Source organism: Taudactylus pleione, unplaced genomic scaffold (genome assembly GCF_031769625.1).
Source record: "Taudactylus pleione unplaced genomic scaffold, aTauple2 ptg000082l, whole genome shotgun sequence".
Taxonomy (NCBI): Eukaryota; Metazoa; Chordata; class Amphibia; order Anura; family Myobatrachidae; genus Taudactylus; species Taudactylus pleione.
In genome coordinates, this window is record NW_028284484.1 from 4,679,790 (window position 1) to 4,699,836 (window position 20,047).

Consider the following 20,047-nt stretch of genomic DNA (forward strand, 5'->3'; position numbering starts at 1 on the left):
ATTCTCCCTGTGCCAGCGTGGGTTTCCACCGGGTACTCCGGTTTCCTCTACCACTCCAAAATATTGTCTCCCAAAAAAAAAAAAAAATTAACACTAGTGTGTAAGTATGTGCGTGTACATGTGGTAGAGAATATAAATTGTAAGTGAATGGACAAAATATTTCATTCACATTGGTAGGGAAAATATTCCATTTACACTGTACATGTGGTAGGGACTATAGATTGTAAGCAGGGACTGATGTAACTGGAGAAAATATTCTCTGTAAAGCGCTGCAAAATATGTGTGCGTTCTATAAATAACTGGTAATAAATAAATTATGCGGGACAGGTAGGTGGAAGTGTAAAAATTTTGGACAGGTATATGCAGGTGTAAATGATGAGGGACTAAGGCTGGGTACACACCTAAACGACCAGCAATCATGCCGAAGTTCAGGGCAATTTGCCTTCACCCTGGACATCGCATGATTGCCGGTACACTCTTAAAAGATTTAATGAACGACGGAACAATCACTGTTCTGTCCTTCATTAATATGTACAGCCTGACTTGTTATATCGTGTGAGTGACTGTCCAGCACAGTCAATCACACGATACTGGATGCGACCGCATGAGAGCGCAAATCGGGCATACACACTGCACGATATGCCCGATTTGTTTTTCAGTATCAGCCAATCCGGGCCGATATCGTTCAGGTGTGTACCCAGCCTAAGGCTTGCTTCGTCACTCCCAACACACTTAGGGGCCTATTTATCAACAAGTTTTATCATTTGCAACGAGTAATAAAACTCGTTGCTTATGATAATGGTGCTTCAGCCAATCAGCTCCTGTCATCTGCTTGAAAAATTACAGTTGGAGTTGATTTATCATACGCAACGATTTATCACTCGTTGCGTATGATAAAATTCGTTGATAAATAGGCCCCTAAGTGTACTCCTCACCTGCACCTAATGCAGCCAGTTATTGCATTTGAACCAACATTCATGAGAATGGAGTCTGTCAGTTCATTATGTACTAATGACATCACTGAGGCTAATAATACTATATTACTTGCTGAGATACATGGCCACATCAGGCTGATAAAATGCTGGTTCTACATTGTTCCAGACCTGAGGTTAGCCTATAAAAATGTATACCACTTTGGGCAAGTTACAAGTCCATATCAAAATATGTTTCTATTGCTGCTGAGGAAGAGCTACAAAGATAGACAGCTAGTCTAATGCCGCGTATCCACTATGCGACATTACTGAGCGATTACAAGATTGCAATATCGTAATCATGCAATCACTCAGTAATCGTGCACATTAATGTCAGAAACGACTAGCGATGTGCGCTCCCGCTGGTCGTTTCCGACATCAATCATCGCCCAAACCTGCTGGTCAACCTGACGATAACGTCAGGTTGAGCATGTTAGGGGATGACTGATCCCCTACACTGATCGTTCAGTGTAGGCACAGCACAGACTGAGAAACGACTGCACGATTACAATGCCGTAATCGTGCAGTCATTTCTATGTCTGCTAGTGGATGTGCCACCTTAACAAATAACACACACAAATGCAAGAAACACACAGTATATCAACACGTCTCTTCACAGGTACACACACTGCTATATCGGTGACAATCTCCCTTTAAAATAGGCAATGAAAAGGTCAAAATAAATTTCATAGTTGTAATGTTTGCTTAACATGCAACATAGGCCACAAATTCACTGGCGCAAAAACAAGCCCATTAAGAACACAATAAAGCCCCAAAAAATATATATTAAAGTTGTTTTTTTAAATATTTTCTTTTGTGCTGGAGAATCCTGGTGACATGAACCAAATGAAATGAGAACGATACTATAGTTTAGTCCAGGGTTTCCCAAACTCCACCATTACAGTCCACGTTTAAAGGATAACCATGATTGAGTCCAGATGGTTAAATCATTAAGTCACCTGTGTTCAAGCTTTGATCCTTAAAACCTGGTCTGTACTGGCAGAGTTTGGGAAACTAGTCTAGTCTTTCTCTTCCCTTGTGAGTTTAGAAGATTTGGCAACAGTAGCTCAAAACCATGGATACCTGCAATATACTGGGAAATAATTCCCTATTAATCTTCTCAGAGCAACCCACAAGTAACAAACAGGTTAATCCTGTAAGTAACCATTATGGAACTGGCCATTTATTTATTACCAGTTATTTATATAGCGCACACATATTCCGCAGCGCTTTACAGAGAATATTTGGCCATTCACATCAGTCCCTGTCCCCGTGGAGCTTACATATACTTGCCTACCCTCCAGATTTGGTCGGGAGCCTCCCGAAAATCGGGTGCCGCTCCCGACCTCCCGAGATGGCAGGCAAGTCTCCCGGCTGCCGCAGACCCCTCCTGTCCCACCGCCGACCCCTCCTGTCCCACCGCAAGTCTCCCGACAGTGAAGGGGGGGTGGTGACGCGATTCGCGTCATTTTGGCACCGCCCCCCGCTTCACACTGCCTGTAATATCGGCAGTGTGTAGGGGGGGCGGGGCCAAAATGACGTGCTCGCGTGGCTCCGCCCGCAAAAACTTCTCATCTTGCTGGCCCTGCCCCCGTCTGCTGACCACGCCCCCCCAGTAATGCCGATCTGGCTGCTCTCTCCCGGAAGGGGCAGCCAGATAGTCAGCATGTATGAGCTTACAATCTATATTCCCTATCACATGCGCACACATATACACACTAGGGTTAATTTGTGTTGGGAGCCAATTAACCTACCAGTATATTTTTGGGGTGTGGGAGGAAACTGGAGTAGCTGGAGGAAAGCCACGCAAGCACAGGGAGAATATACAAACTCCGCACAGGTAGGGCCGGGTTGGGAATCGAACCCATGACCTCAGTGCTGTGAGGCAGTGACGCTAACCATTACACAGTCTGTGCTGCCCCATGAGAACTGCCTTGAGACAGCCAGTGGCCAACCTTCAGCCATTCTCCTCATGTCCTGCTGTTCTAGGTCTGGGTGTTTTGCTTATTCAGTGCCTTTGTGAAATTAATATCTTCATTTATTTTCCCCTCGATCCACACCTACAGTAGGAGCACTTTTAATTTGTGGAGGTATCTACCGAAAATGGCGTAGAGACACACACCTTGATGTGGGCTCGGTGGACCATCTAGTCTCACCGGGCAAAACCATGGCATTTATTAGTGTACTGTATATGCTTTGTAAAACAGGCACCACTTTCATCACAGAGACATGTCCCTGTGTAGAGGCTTTAAAAATTTTCCTTTTCTGAAATTTGCCATAAAGGTAACTCGGTCCCATTGAAGTTGGCCTTGAATCACTACATTGATGCCCATTAAGATAAATACATTACATTATTTATATATGTGGGGTGGATGGAGGTTCATATTTTGCAATGGCCCAAAGGTCTAGGAAATGCTTCATTTTGGCTGAGTGACGGACAGGTGTATATTGTGCACAATCAAAAATGTATCTACAACATGAAACACTCCATATACTGTATACAGGCAGTCACAATCAGCTGGGTTTCAAGACCTTTCCCCTAAAACTCCATTACATGTGAGCTAGCGTAAACGCTTTTGAGCTCTGCAGGCATCAAAGTGAAGACTTTTCAGAAGGGGTTTGTGTACTTATATTATTTTTTTGGACTGTCAGCGTTAAAGCACATGGATCCTTCCCTATAAAAAGAACTCCTGTGTTTGTGTGGCTTAATATTGTATAGTTTGAAAGTGAAATATGTAAAATAGTTTAAATACGTGTGTTCCTTCATTCATTGGGTGCCAAAACAAGAATGCAACATCGCCAGCAGGATTGCATGACAGTAGCAAGTCATTCTACAACACTAATATCTCATGGCCACGTTTGTAGGTCTATGTCAGGGGTTCCCAACCACGGTCCTCAAGGCACACTAACAGTCCAGGTTTTAAGGAGAGCCATAGTTGAGCACAGGTGACTTAATTAGTACCTAGGTTATTTTGATTTAACCATCTGTGCTTAAGCATGGATATCAATAAAACCAGGACTGATAGTGTGCCTTGAGGACCGAGGTTGGGAATCACTGGTCTATGTAGTGAAATGCTATGTTGGATTGTTAGGTAGGCTTTTAATGATGAAAATAATATTTCAATAAGAACTATACATTCAGTTTTCTACCATATCAATCATTCTCATTATTCAGCAGTGACAGGTATGGATCATGTCAGAAACGGCTTTCTCCAGTACAAATAGAATAACTGTTTAGGTGAGTATCCCCATTAAAGTATATTCAGTTGGGATGTAGTTATCCCAGGTGTCGGGATGCCGGGGTTGGAATCCCGACACCAACCAGAATCCCGGCACCGGCATCCCGATGGTAAGTAGTGGGGTTAGGGGGAGGGTTGGGGTTAGATACTAGGGGGGGACGAGGATGTGGGGAGGGAGGGGTAGGTTTCATCCATGTTGTGATGTCAGTGTTGGGATTCTGACCAGCAGGACCCTGAGCGCCGGCATCCTGTATCCAACCCGTTCAGTTAGTGTGAAGCTGAGTGACAGACACATAAAACACACACATACAAAGAATTAACTAAAAGGTTTCCTGGGGCTCTTTCACTTTTGTTTCTTGGATTTGAAATGTGATGTGCTACATTTTTGCCAATGCATTTACTGTACTGGAGTTATACATGTTAGACAGGTTAGCCATATGCATTAGGAAGTGGCCAGCGACACTGCATATCAAACTTAGGGGGAGGGGATTACAATCACTGAAAAAAAACCTCCACACTATAAGTTTGCTGTGAACTCAAGTTAACCGAGTTGAGTTTTGTTGACAGCGCCTGAAAAAAATGCAGCCATGTGCCACCACATATAGCAGCAAATATGTAAAAGGTCATTGGAGCCATTAGCACACCTTACATTTTTGCATCAAAGGCATGACACCTCCAGGATACACTCCAGATACTATGATCTCCAAGCCACAGGTAGTGAGCCCCTTCCCAAATCTCCACCCTATCTCCCTATCTTTCTTCCACTCTCTCATGACATTCAGAATTTGTTATTGAGAGCATGGCGTTATAATGGGATTTTGGTAATTACCGGTAAATCCTTTTCTCTGATTCCACAGGGGACACTGGAGGTGCTTACGCTGGGGTATAGAGGCGTGGATAACTGGAGCTGGCACTAATTAATTCAAAAGTGTGAAGCTCCTCCCCCTCTATTCCCCACCAGCCCTCAGTTTAGAAAATGAAGACCGAGAGAACAATAGGAGTGAAAAGGAGAAATATCACACAACAACAAAACCATACAACATACGGAACTAACAGGCAGGCGAAGAGCGCTGAGGTGGGCGTCCAGTGTCCCCTGTGGAATCAGAGAAAAGGATTTACCGGTAATTACCAAAATCCCATTTTCTCTTTCATCCACTAGGGGACACTGGAGGTGCTTACACTGGGGACGTCCCAAAGTTTTCCCTACGGGCGGGTGCACTCTGAGGAAACCTGCAGAACAAGGCAGCCAAAACTTGATGCTGAAGCCGCAAACGTATCAAATCTGTAAAACTTCAAAAACGTGAACAGAAGACCAAGTGGTATCACAGCACAATTACAAGGTGGAGGCACCTCTACCGGCCACCCGCGACGCACCCACAGAACGTGTGGAAGGAGCCGAAAAAGACCAAGGAGGCCGACTCATTGTTGACATAAGCCTGACGGATAGTCAGTATAAACCAACGAGCCAACATCTGTTTTGGAAGCTGGCCAAGCCCTCCGAACAGCATCATAGAGAACAGAAAGAGCCTCCGGTCTGCGGAGGGACACCGTCCAAGAAACAAATGTGAAAAGCTCGAACAACCACCAGGGTAGAAGGAACACCAGAATCCTCTACGAAAGAAAGCACCACAATAGGTTGGTTTATGTGGAAAGCCGACACCACCTTAGGAAGGAAAGCGGCTACTGTCCTGAGTTCCGCCCCACCCTCATGAAACACAAGGTAAGGAAGCTTATAGGACAGAACCCCCAATTCCGAGGCTGTGAGCCGAAGCCCAAAGTGAGGAGGAGTACTGTCTTCCAAGACAAAAACTTAATATCAAACATGGAAGACTGACAAGACCAGAGTACCAAGATCAAATAACAGGGTGCTATTGGAGGCACAAAAGGAGGCTGCACACACAAGACCCCCTGAAGAAACGTCTGCACACAGGAATGAGAGCCAATTTCCTTTAAAGAAAATGGAAAGAGCAGAAACCTGCCCTTTTAGAGTTCCAAGGTGAAGGCCAGAATCTAATCCCATCTGGAGAAGAAACAAAAACAGGGATAATCAATAAGTCCTAGACGGAAGGCCCCAACCGGAACACCATGAAATATAAGATCACCAGATGCTATGATAATGCGCAGCCGAAACAGGCTTTCTGGCGCGAAGCATGGTGGGAATAATAGAGTCTGGGATGCCTCTGCGTCTTAAAATATCGGTCTCAAGAGCCACCCCATCAACACAGCTGTGCTAAGTTGGGTTGTGCGAAAAGACCCTGCAACAGAAGGTCCGGGTGAAGAGGAAGGGGCCACAGCTCGTCTGCCAAGAGGGACCAAAGGTCCGAAAACCAATTACACCAAGGCCATTTCGTAGCCACGAGAATGAGTGAGGCCGACTTGTGTTTTATTCTTAGTATACGAGGAAGAAGTGTAATCGGAGGAAACCGGTAACGAAGTTGTAAGTCCACGGCACTGTCAGAGCGTTGACCGCCTGCGGATACAGAGTCCGTGACACGTATACCGGGAGCTGATGATTTAATCGAGACGCTATAAGATCCGCCCGAGAATGACCCCCCCAGCACTGTACTAGAGCCTGAAACACGTCTAGGTGAAGCTTCCATCCCCCGGGATGGATATCCTGACGACTCAGGAAATCTGCTTCCCAGTTGTCTACTCTCGGGAAGAAAGCTGCCGACAGGATCGCCGACTGACTCTCAGCCCACCTGAGAATCTAAGTTACTTCTCGCATGGCCATGCAACTACGAGTCCCGCCCAGGCGGTTGATGTATGCAACGGCTGTCGCATTGTCTGACTGAACTCTTACCAGAAGAGATGTCAGAACTGTGCTGCTTCTATGAGAGCATTGGAAAACGCTCTGAGTTCCAACACCTTTATGGGCCACAGTTGTTGCAGAGGAGGCCAACGACCCTGAAATTGATAGTCGAGGACCACTGCTAAGAGATTGCCAGATTGCGTTCACCAGAGGAGAGATAAACTGGTAACCGGGTTCAAACAGATCAGTAAATTTGAATTATAGTGTCTCGAAGGCAGCTATCATCTTCCCCAAAAGACGCCAAGAAGCATGGACACCTTCTTTGGTCTGAGAATGAACTGAACTAGCAACCGGATATCCCGGGCTCTGTCTTCCGGAAGGAAAATCCTCAGTGATGCCGTATCCAGAATTATCCCCAGAAACAGAAGTCTCTGGGATGGAATGAGATTTGTCCAACCGTGCTGTGATTAGAGTATGATACAGTAAGTCAGTGAGGTGTGGTCCAAGAGAAGAAATTCTGATGGAGCTTTGATTAATAGGTCACCCAAATAAGGAATTATGTTCAGTCCTGATTACCGAAGATGAGCAATCATAACTGACATAATCTTGGTGAAAATGCGTGGAACAGAGGATAATCCGAATGGCAAGGCCCGAAACTGATAGTAATTTGCAATATGGCAAAGCGCAGGAAGGCCCGATGCGGTTCCCAAATTGGAACATGAATCTTTGATATCCAGGGATATCAGGAACTCCGTTGGTTCTAAGCTTGCTATGACAGATTGAAGAGACTCCATTTTAAAACGATACATCTTCAGGTACCGGTTTAAGGACTTGAAGTTTAAGATGGGTCTGACCGAACCATCCGGTTTGGGCACTACAAAAAGGTTTGAGTTAAAACCCCATCTTGATTCACTGGAACCGGAACTATCACAGCCGATACTATTAGAGACTGGCTAGTCTCTTGTAGAACCTTCCGTAGGTATTTGCAGACTCGTAGTGACGAACTGAGCTGGAGGGGAGAATTCAAAGTTTATTTGGTACCTCAGGGAAAGCAGTTTGCAAATCCATGGGTCTGAAGAGGTTTGGTTTCAAACTTGTTGAAAATTCTATAAGCGAGCTCCCACCGCAGGAGATCCCAGGTGGGACGGAAGACCGTCATGCCACCTGTTGCTCAGCTGGCATCGGTTCCCATCTACGTGCAACTGTATGTAGTAGACCTCTACCACCCCTTGTCTGAGTGGGAGCACTTCGGGATCCACCACGAAAGGTCTGTGGCGCACTAAAGGACTGAAACGAGCGTCCTCTGTAAGTTCACCTGGGAACCAGAGCCGTTGAAGGGAGGAAGGAAGACTTACCCCCAGTGGCCCAAGATATCCATCTAATGCCGGCCCAAAAAGCATGTCACCAGAGTGCATTCTGCGTCGGCCTGCCAAGAACGCAACCAGGTAACGTCGGCCTGCCAAGACTCTGCAGCCAGAAATAGCATAAGCGGATATTGAACTGACTGATATACTTAGATGCTTCTCCTAGATAAACTGCAGACTCACAGATGTGTTCTGCTAGTAGATCCAAACCTGAAATGAACTGATCAGTCCAGCAAACCACAGCCTGGTTAACCCAGGCGGTAATAAGCGTAGGTCTAAACTGAGCCCCTGCTGCAGTATAAATACACCTTAGCTTTGACTCCAACTTATGATCAGAAGGGTCCTTCAGCAATGTAGCCCCCCATACTGGAAGCGTAGCCTTTTTTGAGAGACGGGAAACAGACGCATCAACAGGGTAGGGGGTTTCCCACTTTTCCATCATAGATGACGGAAAATAGCTGGATGGGAACCGACGAGGAATTTTGGAACCTCTTATCCTGATGTTTCCAGGCCACTGAAAACTGCTGTTGAAGTTGTTTTGAGAGCGGGAAAACTGACGACCTTTTTGGTGTTTCAGTGAATAACTCACACTCCTGGGAAGCAGGAACAATATCCTCAGGTACATTAAGGACCCGCCTGCTGCCAGAATTAGAGGTTCCACCCCCGTGGAGGTAGATCCTAAGTTTTGACCGACATCATTCAAAACATCCTGTAATTCACCTTCCTCGGTATCCTCATGTGCGAGGAGTACCTCTTACGAATCCTCTGATTGGAGGACGGTTATAAGAGGATGCTTCTGAGTAGGAAGTGAAGGGAATAGTAGCAGTGGTACCCATTTTAAGTCTACAGCACCTGGTATCCCCAGGCGGTCTCCCATCCAAGTACTAACCAGACCTGACCCTGCTTAGCTTCCAAGATCAGACGAGATCGGGCGTGTTCAGGGTGGTGTGGCCATAGGCTAACCTGTACCAGGCTGCCTAGAGACTTGGTTAACCCTGCCACCCAGGGGGGATGAGACTTACGAGCCTCCTTAATTCTGTCATAACACCTACCATGTCAGCAGCCCATGGAGGGGTGGGTGAGTTAGTAATGTCCATACTAAACAAGCATCACCTAACGTGGAGCCCATAAAATGTGGCTTGGTCTGTTTGTTGCTACACTTGGAACAAACAAACGTCTTTTGAGAAGCCTTAGACATTTATACATCACCCACATAGACAGTGCAGAAATAAGGAGACAGTATACTTGTATAGATGCAGACAGTATACAGAGACAGAAGGCTGATTAAGAGAGAAAACACCCTCCCATAGCAATAAATGCCCTGCTCTTTACTAAATGCACCCCAGTAGCACTCACAGCCCTCTTTGTGAAGGATCCTGTAGTCTAGGGATGCCTGGAGCAAGAGAATCCAGCCTTCTGTTACATATGCTGCACACCTCCTGAATCAGGGAGAGATGCAGTTATTCATTGAAGAAAACGGCAGGCACGCTGTTTTACACAGCTGTCTGCCGCGTGTAGAGGAGAGAGCGCGCGCGCTGGCTATGCTCCGCCCCCTTCTACATGCCCTAAGGGCTCCCATTATGGCTGCTATTAGCGGCATTACCTTCCCCCTCCGCGCTACACTGTCTGGCATAAGCGGGGAATGCTAGAGCCGGGAGCCGCGCTGAAGCGCTATTCTAATAACAACAGACACAGCTTATTAAGCTGTGTCAGGGCCGGGCAGCGTGTAGGGGGCCGGGGAATGCACAACTGTTACTCACTGCGTGTCCCTGAAGTCTCTCTCTCCATGCAGCAAAGCCTTCTCTTCTTTAGCTTCATGCTGTGTGAAGGCTTGCTGGGGCGATAAGGAGCTGTCAGGTGCTTTTAGAAAAAGCCCTGTGCACTCCTTCCTGATTTTTATTTTCATATTAAAAAACCAGGTAGCGAAGGGTACCTGTAGTGTAAAAGATGCATAAAATATTTAATAAATAAATAAAATTAAATGTATTGCTGGAGCACAGCCTGTAGTGACCAGCTCCTAGGGCACATTTTCTAAACTGAGGGCTGGTGGGGAATAGAGGGGGAGGAGCTTCACACTTTTGAATTAATTAGTGCCAGCTCCAGTTATCCACGCCTTTATACCCCAGCGTAAGCACCTCCAGTGTCCCCTAGTGGATGAAAGAGAAATAGTGGTCAATTTAATTAGCCGCAAGGAGGCTCACCAAGTGAGTAAGAGCAGTCATATGCCGCACTTACTGTAGCTCTGACCTCGCTGTTTTTGTTCGCAAACGCAAAGTGCTTCATTAAAAAAAAACACAAGTCCGTGATGAGCTTGGGCCGCGAGGAGGGAGAGTTCAGGTGCCGTTGTTTCTGTGCTGCTGCAACATCAAATCGCCCCCTCACGTCTAACTGAATTGACCCCTGAGTCTTGATATGTGTGTGATGTTCACCTTGCATAAATACTGTATACATGTAACTTGTGAAGTTTATGTATGCTCATGCCACTGTACACCATTCATTTGTACTTAAGCAGCCTCAATAAAAACTTGGTTGAAGAGAAAATAAAATCTTAGACTACATCCTGTTTTATCAGAGGGGGTTATATGCTAACCAAGTGCAAATGTGCAGCCAACTATAACCATCATTTGTTTTGACTGATCTAATGCAAGTACAGATGTAAGTAAGTGATGGGTGCCCAAAACAACTGTATAGCTCCCGGTCACTTTAGACGTGAGAAACAATTGAATTCCCCTCAAAGTCTTGTAAAATGCTTTTAAATTTCAGGCAAGATTAATTGCCAACTGTACCAAAATTACCAAGACTGTCAGGGTATTGCACTAACTTTGTGACTTCTGCGTCCCATGACATGTCCTAGGATAGGACAGCACAGACGGTGTAATGGTTAGCATTACTGCCTCACAGCACTGAGGTTGTGGGTTCGTATCCCACCTCGGCCCAACCTGATGGAGTTTGTATATTCTCTCTGTGCTTGCGTGGGTTTCCTCCAGGTACTCCGGTTTCCTTCCACACTCCAAAAATATACAGGTAGGTTAATTGGCTCCCAACAAAAATTAACCCTAGTGCGTATGTGTGTGAGCATGTGGTAGGGAATATAGATAGTAAGCTCCACTGGGGCAGGGACTAATGTGAATGGCCAAATATTCTCTGTAAAGCACTGTGGAATATGTGTGCACTATTATTTACTGGTAATAATAAATAAGGATAGGTGATGATAGATTATAGCACTCACAACCTAACGTCAGATGTACTGTACCCAAGAACAAATCTATTTTGAATGCTATTCACTAGAAAAAGGTCTTTTTTTTTTTTAGTAACTAAAATGAGCGGTTTACCGTCTGATTTGGCTCTTAGTTGTTGAATGATCTTCAGAGGAGTAACATACTAGGAACGGTGTATAGCATGATAAACACCAATAAATTCAATATGCTGCCCAATGATGAGCAAAATATACTAGACACTGCTAGGTGGCATGAATTTAGCACAATATGTAATGTTACTAAGTTAAGCATGTATATATCAATTCACTGCTTTCGTGAAATAAACAAAAATAAAAAACAAATTTTCCACTGGTACAACATCCACTAAGTTAGTCAATTCCCACAAAACATGTGCAGAGCGCAGTGTGCGGGCGTTTAGTTATACACTAACAATGCAGGAAAAAAGTATCCTGAAAATGTTACCAAACGCATGTATTCAGCGACAGAACAACTCAGTGTAACGATATATCATGCGCGTCGTACGTAGTGTTCATTCTATCACCCTGCACCTGTCACAAGCCGTGCTGTTCCTCTTTCCTGTCTGGGTTGTCACACTCTGCTCTGGTGCTTCTAGCACACTCTGGTCTGTATCTCAGAGGTTTGTTGCATTAACTGAGTGTGCTAGAAGCACCAGAGCAGAGTGTGACACCCCAGACAGGGAAGAGGAACTGCACGGGTTGTGACAGGTGCAGGGTGCTAGAATGAACACTAGCACACATACACAATCCGGTGTACAACGGTGTGAATATTGGGCCTGATTCAGAGCCGCTCGCTCTGAATCAGGGCCGGGCTTTTTGCTTTTTTTTTTTCTTAGAACGGCTTCCTGGCCGCTCTAACCGGGTCGATGGCGGCCATGATGATGGTAGCGATGGTCAAGACCATCGGGCTTGCGACGAGACCCTTGTGGTAGGGTCTCGTGGCCGCAAGCCCAGCGAGCTTTTGGCTCTAAAAGAGCCAGAAGCTCTTCACTGACATCACTTGTGATGTCAGTGCGGCCGCCCCCAAACGACATGCATTCTCATGGGAACGCCTGTTTGGGCAGCCACCCCCCCGGCCCACCCACCAAAGGGGGTGAGCTGTAACTCAACATCGACAGCTCGTCCCCTTTGTTGCGAGACCCGGAGCGACGGAGTGCCCGTCGCTAGCCAGGTCTCGCGCATGCGAACCGGCTCCGTCATGCGCATGCGCTGTGGGCCACCATCGACCCGGTTGCGCGTGCTCAGCGTTTGCGACCGGGTCTGAATCAGGCCCATTGTTACATGCTGCATGTAGCAGCATGGTGTCGTTCATTACATCATCCCATCTGTTGTGCAACACACAGCAGACGTGACGATGCGATAAACGACTGTCGTTCACACTTTATACGATCCGCGCCATATATCATTCCGATCCCTGTATCTTATAAAGTGTACCTAGCCAAGCTATATCTGTTTTTCCCTGGAAATAAATGTCACACTTTACTCTTGCAGCAATTTGAAGTCCTGCTATGTAGCTCGATAATATTTCAGATTATGGCCCGTATTCAATTTGAGGCAAAAATCCGCAGAAGAGTTTCGCCGATGACGTCATTTCGCCAGGCGGAAAAGTATCGCCGTATTCAATTTGAAAGACTTTCTGCATAGGCGGAAAGTCAATGCAATGTAATAGGCGGAAAAGTTTCGCCTATGAATAGCAGGCAGAAAAAAGTGCAGAATTGGGGTTTTTTGGCTCAACATTGCGGAAACCCCCGTGCAGCCTTCAGACAGTCCCCCAAAAGTAAACTGTGTAAAAAAAAAAAAAAACACAGAACACCCCAAAAAAATCACTTTGCATTTGGGGGCAAAAAAAATAAATGTTGGGGGACAAAGATAAAAACTAGCGAACTTGACTCTGGGGGGGTCCCCAAGTATGCCCCAGGTGTTTTTTTCATTGCAGGGGCTTGCGGCAGGTGGATTTTTCATGATTTTTTTCAACTTAACTTTAGCAAATTTTAAATATGCTGGCCCCCATTTTCAAGTACCACAAATTTGCTGGGATAAGTTATTTTCTGCAAAAAAACCTCCTGAATACTATTCTGCACCACTTATACAAAAGCGCTATTTAGCAGCTATTGAGCCCGTTTAAAAAACACCAAATACCTTCAGCAAGCCAAATCGGGGGTAACTATTGCTAACCCCTATGTCAGAGTCTTTTGGGGGTGTCAGGCTGATTTCCCCAAATCTGACAGTACTTTCCGCCTGATCAAGTTTCGCCGGGTCCAGTTTATGCGTACTTTCAAACTGAATACGGTGATTCGCGGGCACGCGCGTGATACTTTTCTGCCTACAAAACACCCTATGTAGGCGAAAAGTCCAAGAGGCAGAAAAGTATCGCGGATCCACTCAAATTGAATACGGCTCTAAAATCGGTATCTTTAACAAGGCTATTATAGAGTGTAGATATGCTCTCATTTTTGCACCTGCGGGAAACAAAAGCAACAAGGCTGTTAAGGGGGGGATGTGTATCAATCACGTTTGATTACGGTTAATATGACATATATAGGACATACACCCATTACATATTGGTAACAGTAAGAATACTGCAACTTTGAACATGTGTAGGTTATGAGGATGACCTGACAGCACCTGCAAATGCTACAGCATAAAGGGCAAAAGGGCATGAAATAGTAAAAGCATAGGCCTAGTAGTCTGCATCACACACACATGAAAGGCTGGAAAATAATGACAAGACTGTTGATGAAAACGGGTCTGCAGCAGCCTATGACAGTCCTATGCCTGGGTGGTCCTTGCAGTGACACTACCATACATGTGCCCTCCTGTTTATCTTCCTGGGGCACCCACCTACTAACAATCCAGGTACAGAAGAATGACAAGAATATAGGTCGGTGACATGAATCAGAAATAATAATCAGCAATAGCCTTACCGAGAAATGAACACAGAATAGGGTGATATGAAGCTGGAGGAGCTGGGACTTGTAGTCCTTGGGCCAACGTTACCAATAAATGAAACGGCTGTTAGGACTACAGTTCCCGGCATGCCTAGGAGCTGACCAACTCACTTCCGCCTCTCGCAAGGTATGCCGACGAGGCAGGGCGAGGGTCGCTGACATGGGGTAACGTGGAGTCGCGGCGCGCACAGCCGTCACGTAGCAGCAACAGAATTGGTTATGTGGTGCTGTGTGGCCGGTGCCGTGTGCTCGGTCACCGGGGGAGGCCCACGTTTTCCTTACCTGCCGCCTTCTCTGGTCCGACTCGGAACTGCTGAGAGCTCCTGAAGCTACACGTCACTGTCCCAGCCCACCGGCAGACAGGCGGAAGCAGCAGAGCGTCGAGCGGACGATGAACTCAAATATGGCAGATTACTTTGGCCTGTCAGAGAGATAGTGGTAGTAGTGTGTGTATAGTACAGTGCTATACTGTGAACAAGGTGTCATCTATTTATATAATGATAATACCTCTGCTATTCCTAAAGGTTAATAAACTGTGCATTCCTAATTATTAGGATGAGCGGGTTCTGATTATCGAAATCAGTGCCCTAGTAGCACCCCCCCAAATACAGTGCCCCAGTAGCGGCCACCCCCCCCCGTACAGTGCCCCCAGTAGCGGCCACCCCCCCGTACAGTGCCCCCAGTAGCAGCCACCCCCCTTATGCAGTGCCCCCAGTAGCGGCCACCCCCCTTATGCAGTGCCCCCAGTAGTGGTCCCCATATATAGTGCCCCCAGTAGTGGTCTCCCTATGTAGTGCCCCTTTAATCAGTGCCCCCAGAAGTGGTTCCCCCTATGCATTTCCCCCAGTAGAAGCCCTGCTATACAGAGCCCCCAATAGTAGCCCCCCTTATGCAATGACCCCCAGTAGTAGTCCCCACTATGCATTACCCCTAGTAGCAGCCCCACCCTGTACAGTGCACCAGTAGTGGCCCCCCCATACAGTGTTCCCAGTAGCGGCTCACATAACGGTTATCCCCAAAGTTGACAAGGACCCCTCCCTATACCCCAGCTACCACCCAATCTCCCTGCTTAACGTCGATGTTAAATTATTTGCCAAGCTTATTGCCAATAGAGTGAAACATTTCCTACCTTCTCTTATTCATAATGACCAAGTAGGATTTGTTCCTGGACGTGAAGCTAGGGACAATACCTAGAAAATTATAGCGCTCATTCACCACATCTCAAATACGGATGCCCCAACGATTTTGTTGTCTACAGATGCTGAGAAGGCGTTTGACAGAATAGACTGGAGCTTCATGTCAGGGGTGTTGGGACATCTGGGACTGGGTCCTGTCTGCTTTCTACGCATTCTTGCCTCCTACCGCTTCCCCTCTTCTCGGGTCAGAATTAATGGCTCCCTTTCTGATTCTTTTTCTATTAATAATGGGACTAGATAGGGCTGTCCTCTATCTCCCCTAATTTTTATTCTCTATATGGAGGCCCTGGCAAGGTCAATCAGGTTGAATCCAGATATATCAGGGTTTCGGCTAAGTAACAGCGAATATAAACTAGCTCTTTTTGCTGATGATTTATTGGCCATGATTTCGTATCCAGTTATCTCGCTACCAAACTTAGTTGATGAATTTAAGATTTTTGGAGACCTCTCTAATTTTAAGGTCAACTACTCTAAGTCGGTTGCCTTGAATATTATGGCACCTCCTCAGATGGTAGCAGGCCTTAAATCAGCGTTTCCATTTGCCTGGCATACTTCTCAATTGAAATATCTGAGTGTCATCATTAATAGGGACCTTTCTCGCTTATTTGAGACCAATTTCTCTCTCCTTCTAAATAAAATACATTCTGATCTACATTTGTGGAGGTCCAGGCCCTTCTTGTGGTTAGGGGTTCTCTCCCCAGGATTATGTACGTGTTGCAGACCCTACCTATTAAACTACCATCTAGTCGGTTTTTAGAGGTACAAACGCTGTCAATTTGTTTGGGAGGTAGTAGGCCTCGTTTGAAGTTAGACATCCTGTTCTGTCATAAAGACAAAGGAGGGCTACGTCTCCCTTATATTCGAGGTTACTACCGGGCCTGTCTCCTCCATAGAATTTTAGAGTGGTCCAGGACAGACTCCACTAAACAATGGGTGCAAATTGAAAACCAGGTGCTAGGGTTTCCTTTATCAATAGCTCCATGGCTTCCCTCCCTCCCCAGTTATTATTATTATTATTAAGTTTCTTATATAGCGCAGCATATTCCATTGCACTTTACAATTGTCAACATTGATAGAACAAAACTGGGTAATAACAGACAGATATATAGGTAGGAAGGCCCTGCTCGCAAGCTTACAATCTATATTGGTCCCACTTTAAATTGTTGGAAAACTCTGAAACTGTCTCCCTCGATGTCATCACCCCATTCTTCATTCATGTAATTTCTTTTTAACAAACAATTCCCCCCCGGGCATTGATGGTAAAGCTTTTTATTCCTGGTTCGAGGTAGGACTCTTTAGAATCGGACAGCTGATGAGGGGTGGCAGTTTTATTCCCTTTGACAAAATACGTGAGAAATGGACCCTCTCATTACGAGAACATTGGTGCTATCTTCAGGTGCGCCATTTTATAGGCTCGCTCCTTTTTCAGTTTTTCGCCTACCTCTTACTGTTTTTGAATGACTTTGTGTTGGCTCAGCCCCCCGACACTATTTCTCTAATCTATAATTTTTTGTCTTCAGACTCTAGCCTGCCCTTACCTAATTTCCCAAAAGTCTGGGACCGTGAAATTGGAGAAGATCTAGGCGAAGTTAAGTGGGGAAAAATATTTAAATTAGCCCATGCATGTTCTTCCAATGTTAGTGTCGTAGAGACCCAATACAAGCTCCTTTCCCATTGGTACAGATGTCAGGACATACATCTAAAATGGTAAAATGATAATAGGTGTACCTAATATCTGTTGGAGGTGCTCCAATGCCCCGGGCAACCCTCTCCATATTTGGTGACAATGCCCCACCCTCCAATCTTTTTGGAAGGAGGCTCTTACTCTATCTGCAAAAATTATAGAAAAAGCAGTCCCTACAGACCCTTTTGTTTTAGTTGTTCCATTTATCGTCCAGACCCCTCTCAAAATATAAGAAATCTCTGCTGTGTCATTTGAATAATGCAGCTAAAGCAGTTATCCCAGTAAGATGGCGTTCCTCTTCTCCAACGGTGATGGATTGGTTCCACAGGATAGATTTCTATATGGATATGGATGATATATTGACGTCTGCTGACGGGGGTTATTAATCCAATAGAGAAACCTGGTTTTGTTGGTTGGATTTTAAGGATTCTGCTACCTTTAAGGCTATTCTTTCCTGCTCTCCCTCCTAAATTTTATAGATATATTTTTCAGTGTGTCGGACTATGGCCTTTGTTAGCTGCTATTTGGGCTGTTCTGTAACTTCACTCTATATCTATTCTAGGTTTAAAAGGTTTATGTAAATATGAATTTACACCTTTAAATCGAAAGTGAGTACTTATCCCCCTCTTTTTCTTCCCCTTCCCTTTACTTCCCCTCCTTTCTTCCCTTTGTCTTGATGTCTTTTTGTTTTTATTTTATTTTCATAATGTGTTGGAAAGAACTATTGTTTTTTATATGTATGTTTTTTGTGATTTATTATGTTTTGATAATAGGTAATATGTTAGATACTTTTTCCAGTGGTTCTGAAAACAAACTGAGGGCCTGATTCAGACCCGCTCGCGAGCGCTGAGCGCTCGCAAGCGGGTTGATCTTGCCCAAGTGCGCATGCACACAACGGAGACTGCTCCATCGTGCGCAAGCGCGAGACCCGAATAACGATGGCCAAGCCGTCATTATGGGTCTTGCACCAAAGGGGGCGTGCTGTCGATGGTGATTGACAGCACGCCCCCTTTGGTGGGCGTGCCAGGGGCGTGGCTGCCCAGACGGAGGCGTTCCCATGGGAATGCCTACCATTTGGGGCCAGCCCCACTGACATCACTAGTGATGTCAGTGGGAGTGCTTTTGGCTCTGATAGAGCCAAAAGCACTCCAGGGCTTGCGGCAGCGAGACCCTACCGCAAGGGTCTCGTCGCAAGCCCGATGGTGGCGATGGTCTTGACCATCGCGACCATCATTTTGGCCGCTCCAAATGTTGGGACGGCCCTGATTCAGAGTGAGCGCTCTGTCAGAGCGTCCGGCTCTGAATCAGGGCCTGAGTTTCTCCCCTCTTTTTATTTAGCGATAGATCTGTCAATGTTTTTTGAATGTATGTATTATCTATATTTTGTTGAATTTAATAAAAATACAATTTGCACTAAAAAATAAATTTAAATCATCTGAGGAGAAACGTAAACTTGCCAATATGCCATTTACGAGACACTGAGTGGCAAGGAACGGCTAAGGTCTTTCCCTATGTTCATGACTAGTGGTTCAGCTTCACATGATGATGGAAGCTCTCCCAGAAAAATGAAAAGAGTTAAGCTGGCAAAAGCACAGCAAAGAACTGTGCGTTCTTCTAAGATATCACAAATCCCCAAGAGAGTCCAAGTGTGTCAGCAGTTGCGATGACTGACCTTCCCAACACTGGACGGGAAGAGGTGGCTCCTTCCACCATTTGCACGCCCTCTGCAAGTGCTGGAAGGAGCACCCACAGTCCACTTGCTGATATTCAAATTGAAGATATCACTGTTGAAGTACAACAGGATGAGGATATTGGTGTAGCTGGCGCTAAGGAGGAAGTTGACTAGGAGGTTTCTGATGGTGATGTGGTTTGTTTAAATCAGGCACCGGGGGAGACAGTTGTCCGTGGGATGAAAAAGCCCATCACGGTAATGCCTGGGCAGAAGACCAAACAATCCACCTCTTTGGTCTGGAAATATTTCTATCCAAATCCAGACAACTGTCTTGCCATATGTTGCGTATGTAAAGGTGGAATAAGTAGGGGTAGGGACGTGAACCATCTAGGAACATCCTCCCTTATACGTCACCTGCAGCGCGTTCATAAAAAGTTACTATCGAGTTCAGAAACTGTGGCTAAGACTGTAAGCAGTCCAGGGACACCTAAATCCCTTTGTCCTGTTGTATCCAAGCGCCTGCACACCACACCGTCAACTTCCTCGTCAATTTCCTCCTCAGTCAGGATTGGAAGTAGTCCATCAGAAAGTGTCCTCAGTGGCCTAAAAAATGCGGTTGTACCCAATGTCCACTTAACCACGGACAGGTGGAACAGGGCAGACTAAGGACTATATGACTGTGACAGCCCACTGGGTAGATGTATACGCAGCAACAACAGCAGCGTCACCAGTAGCAGCATCTCAGAAACGCCAGCTAGTTCCAAGGCAGACTACGCTGTGTATCACCTGTTTCAGTAAGAGGCACACCGCCGACCTCTTAGAGGAACTGAGGGAAATCATCGTCCAGTGGCTTACCCCACTTAGACTCTCCTGGGCATTTGTGATATCTGACGTCACCAATATTGTGCGGGCATTACATCTGGGCAAATTCCAGCACGTCCCATGTTTTGCTCACATTAGGTGGTGCAGAATTTTCAGAAAAACAA

General features: G+C 45.8%; 1 protein-coding gene and 1 pseudogene across 2 annotated transcripts in view; both read right to left on the reverse strand.

Moving 5' to 3' along the window:
* Positions 1–14,879, reverse strand: part of RER1 (retention in endoplasmic reticulum sorting receptor 1) — a 38,792-nt gene extending 23,913 nt beyond the window's left edge. The window contains exon 1 of one of the 2 annotated variants that reach the window (XM_088468199.1): positions 14,792–14,879. Coding sequence is in view for 1 of the 2 variants with exons in the window: in XM_088468198.1 (XP_088324324.1) it covers positions 14,486–14,598 (113 nt within the window). In the remaining variant the exon portion in view is untranslated. Of the gene's footprint in view, positions 1–14,485; positions 14,700–14,791 lie in introns of those variants that run through there. The other variant, XM_088468198.1, reaches the window with a different exon arrangement.
* LOC148532182 (5S ribosomal RNA) lies at positions 9,167–9,285 on the reverse strand (annotated as a pseudogene).
* Positions 14,880–20,047: the final 5,168 nt, after the last annotated feature.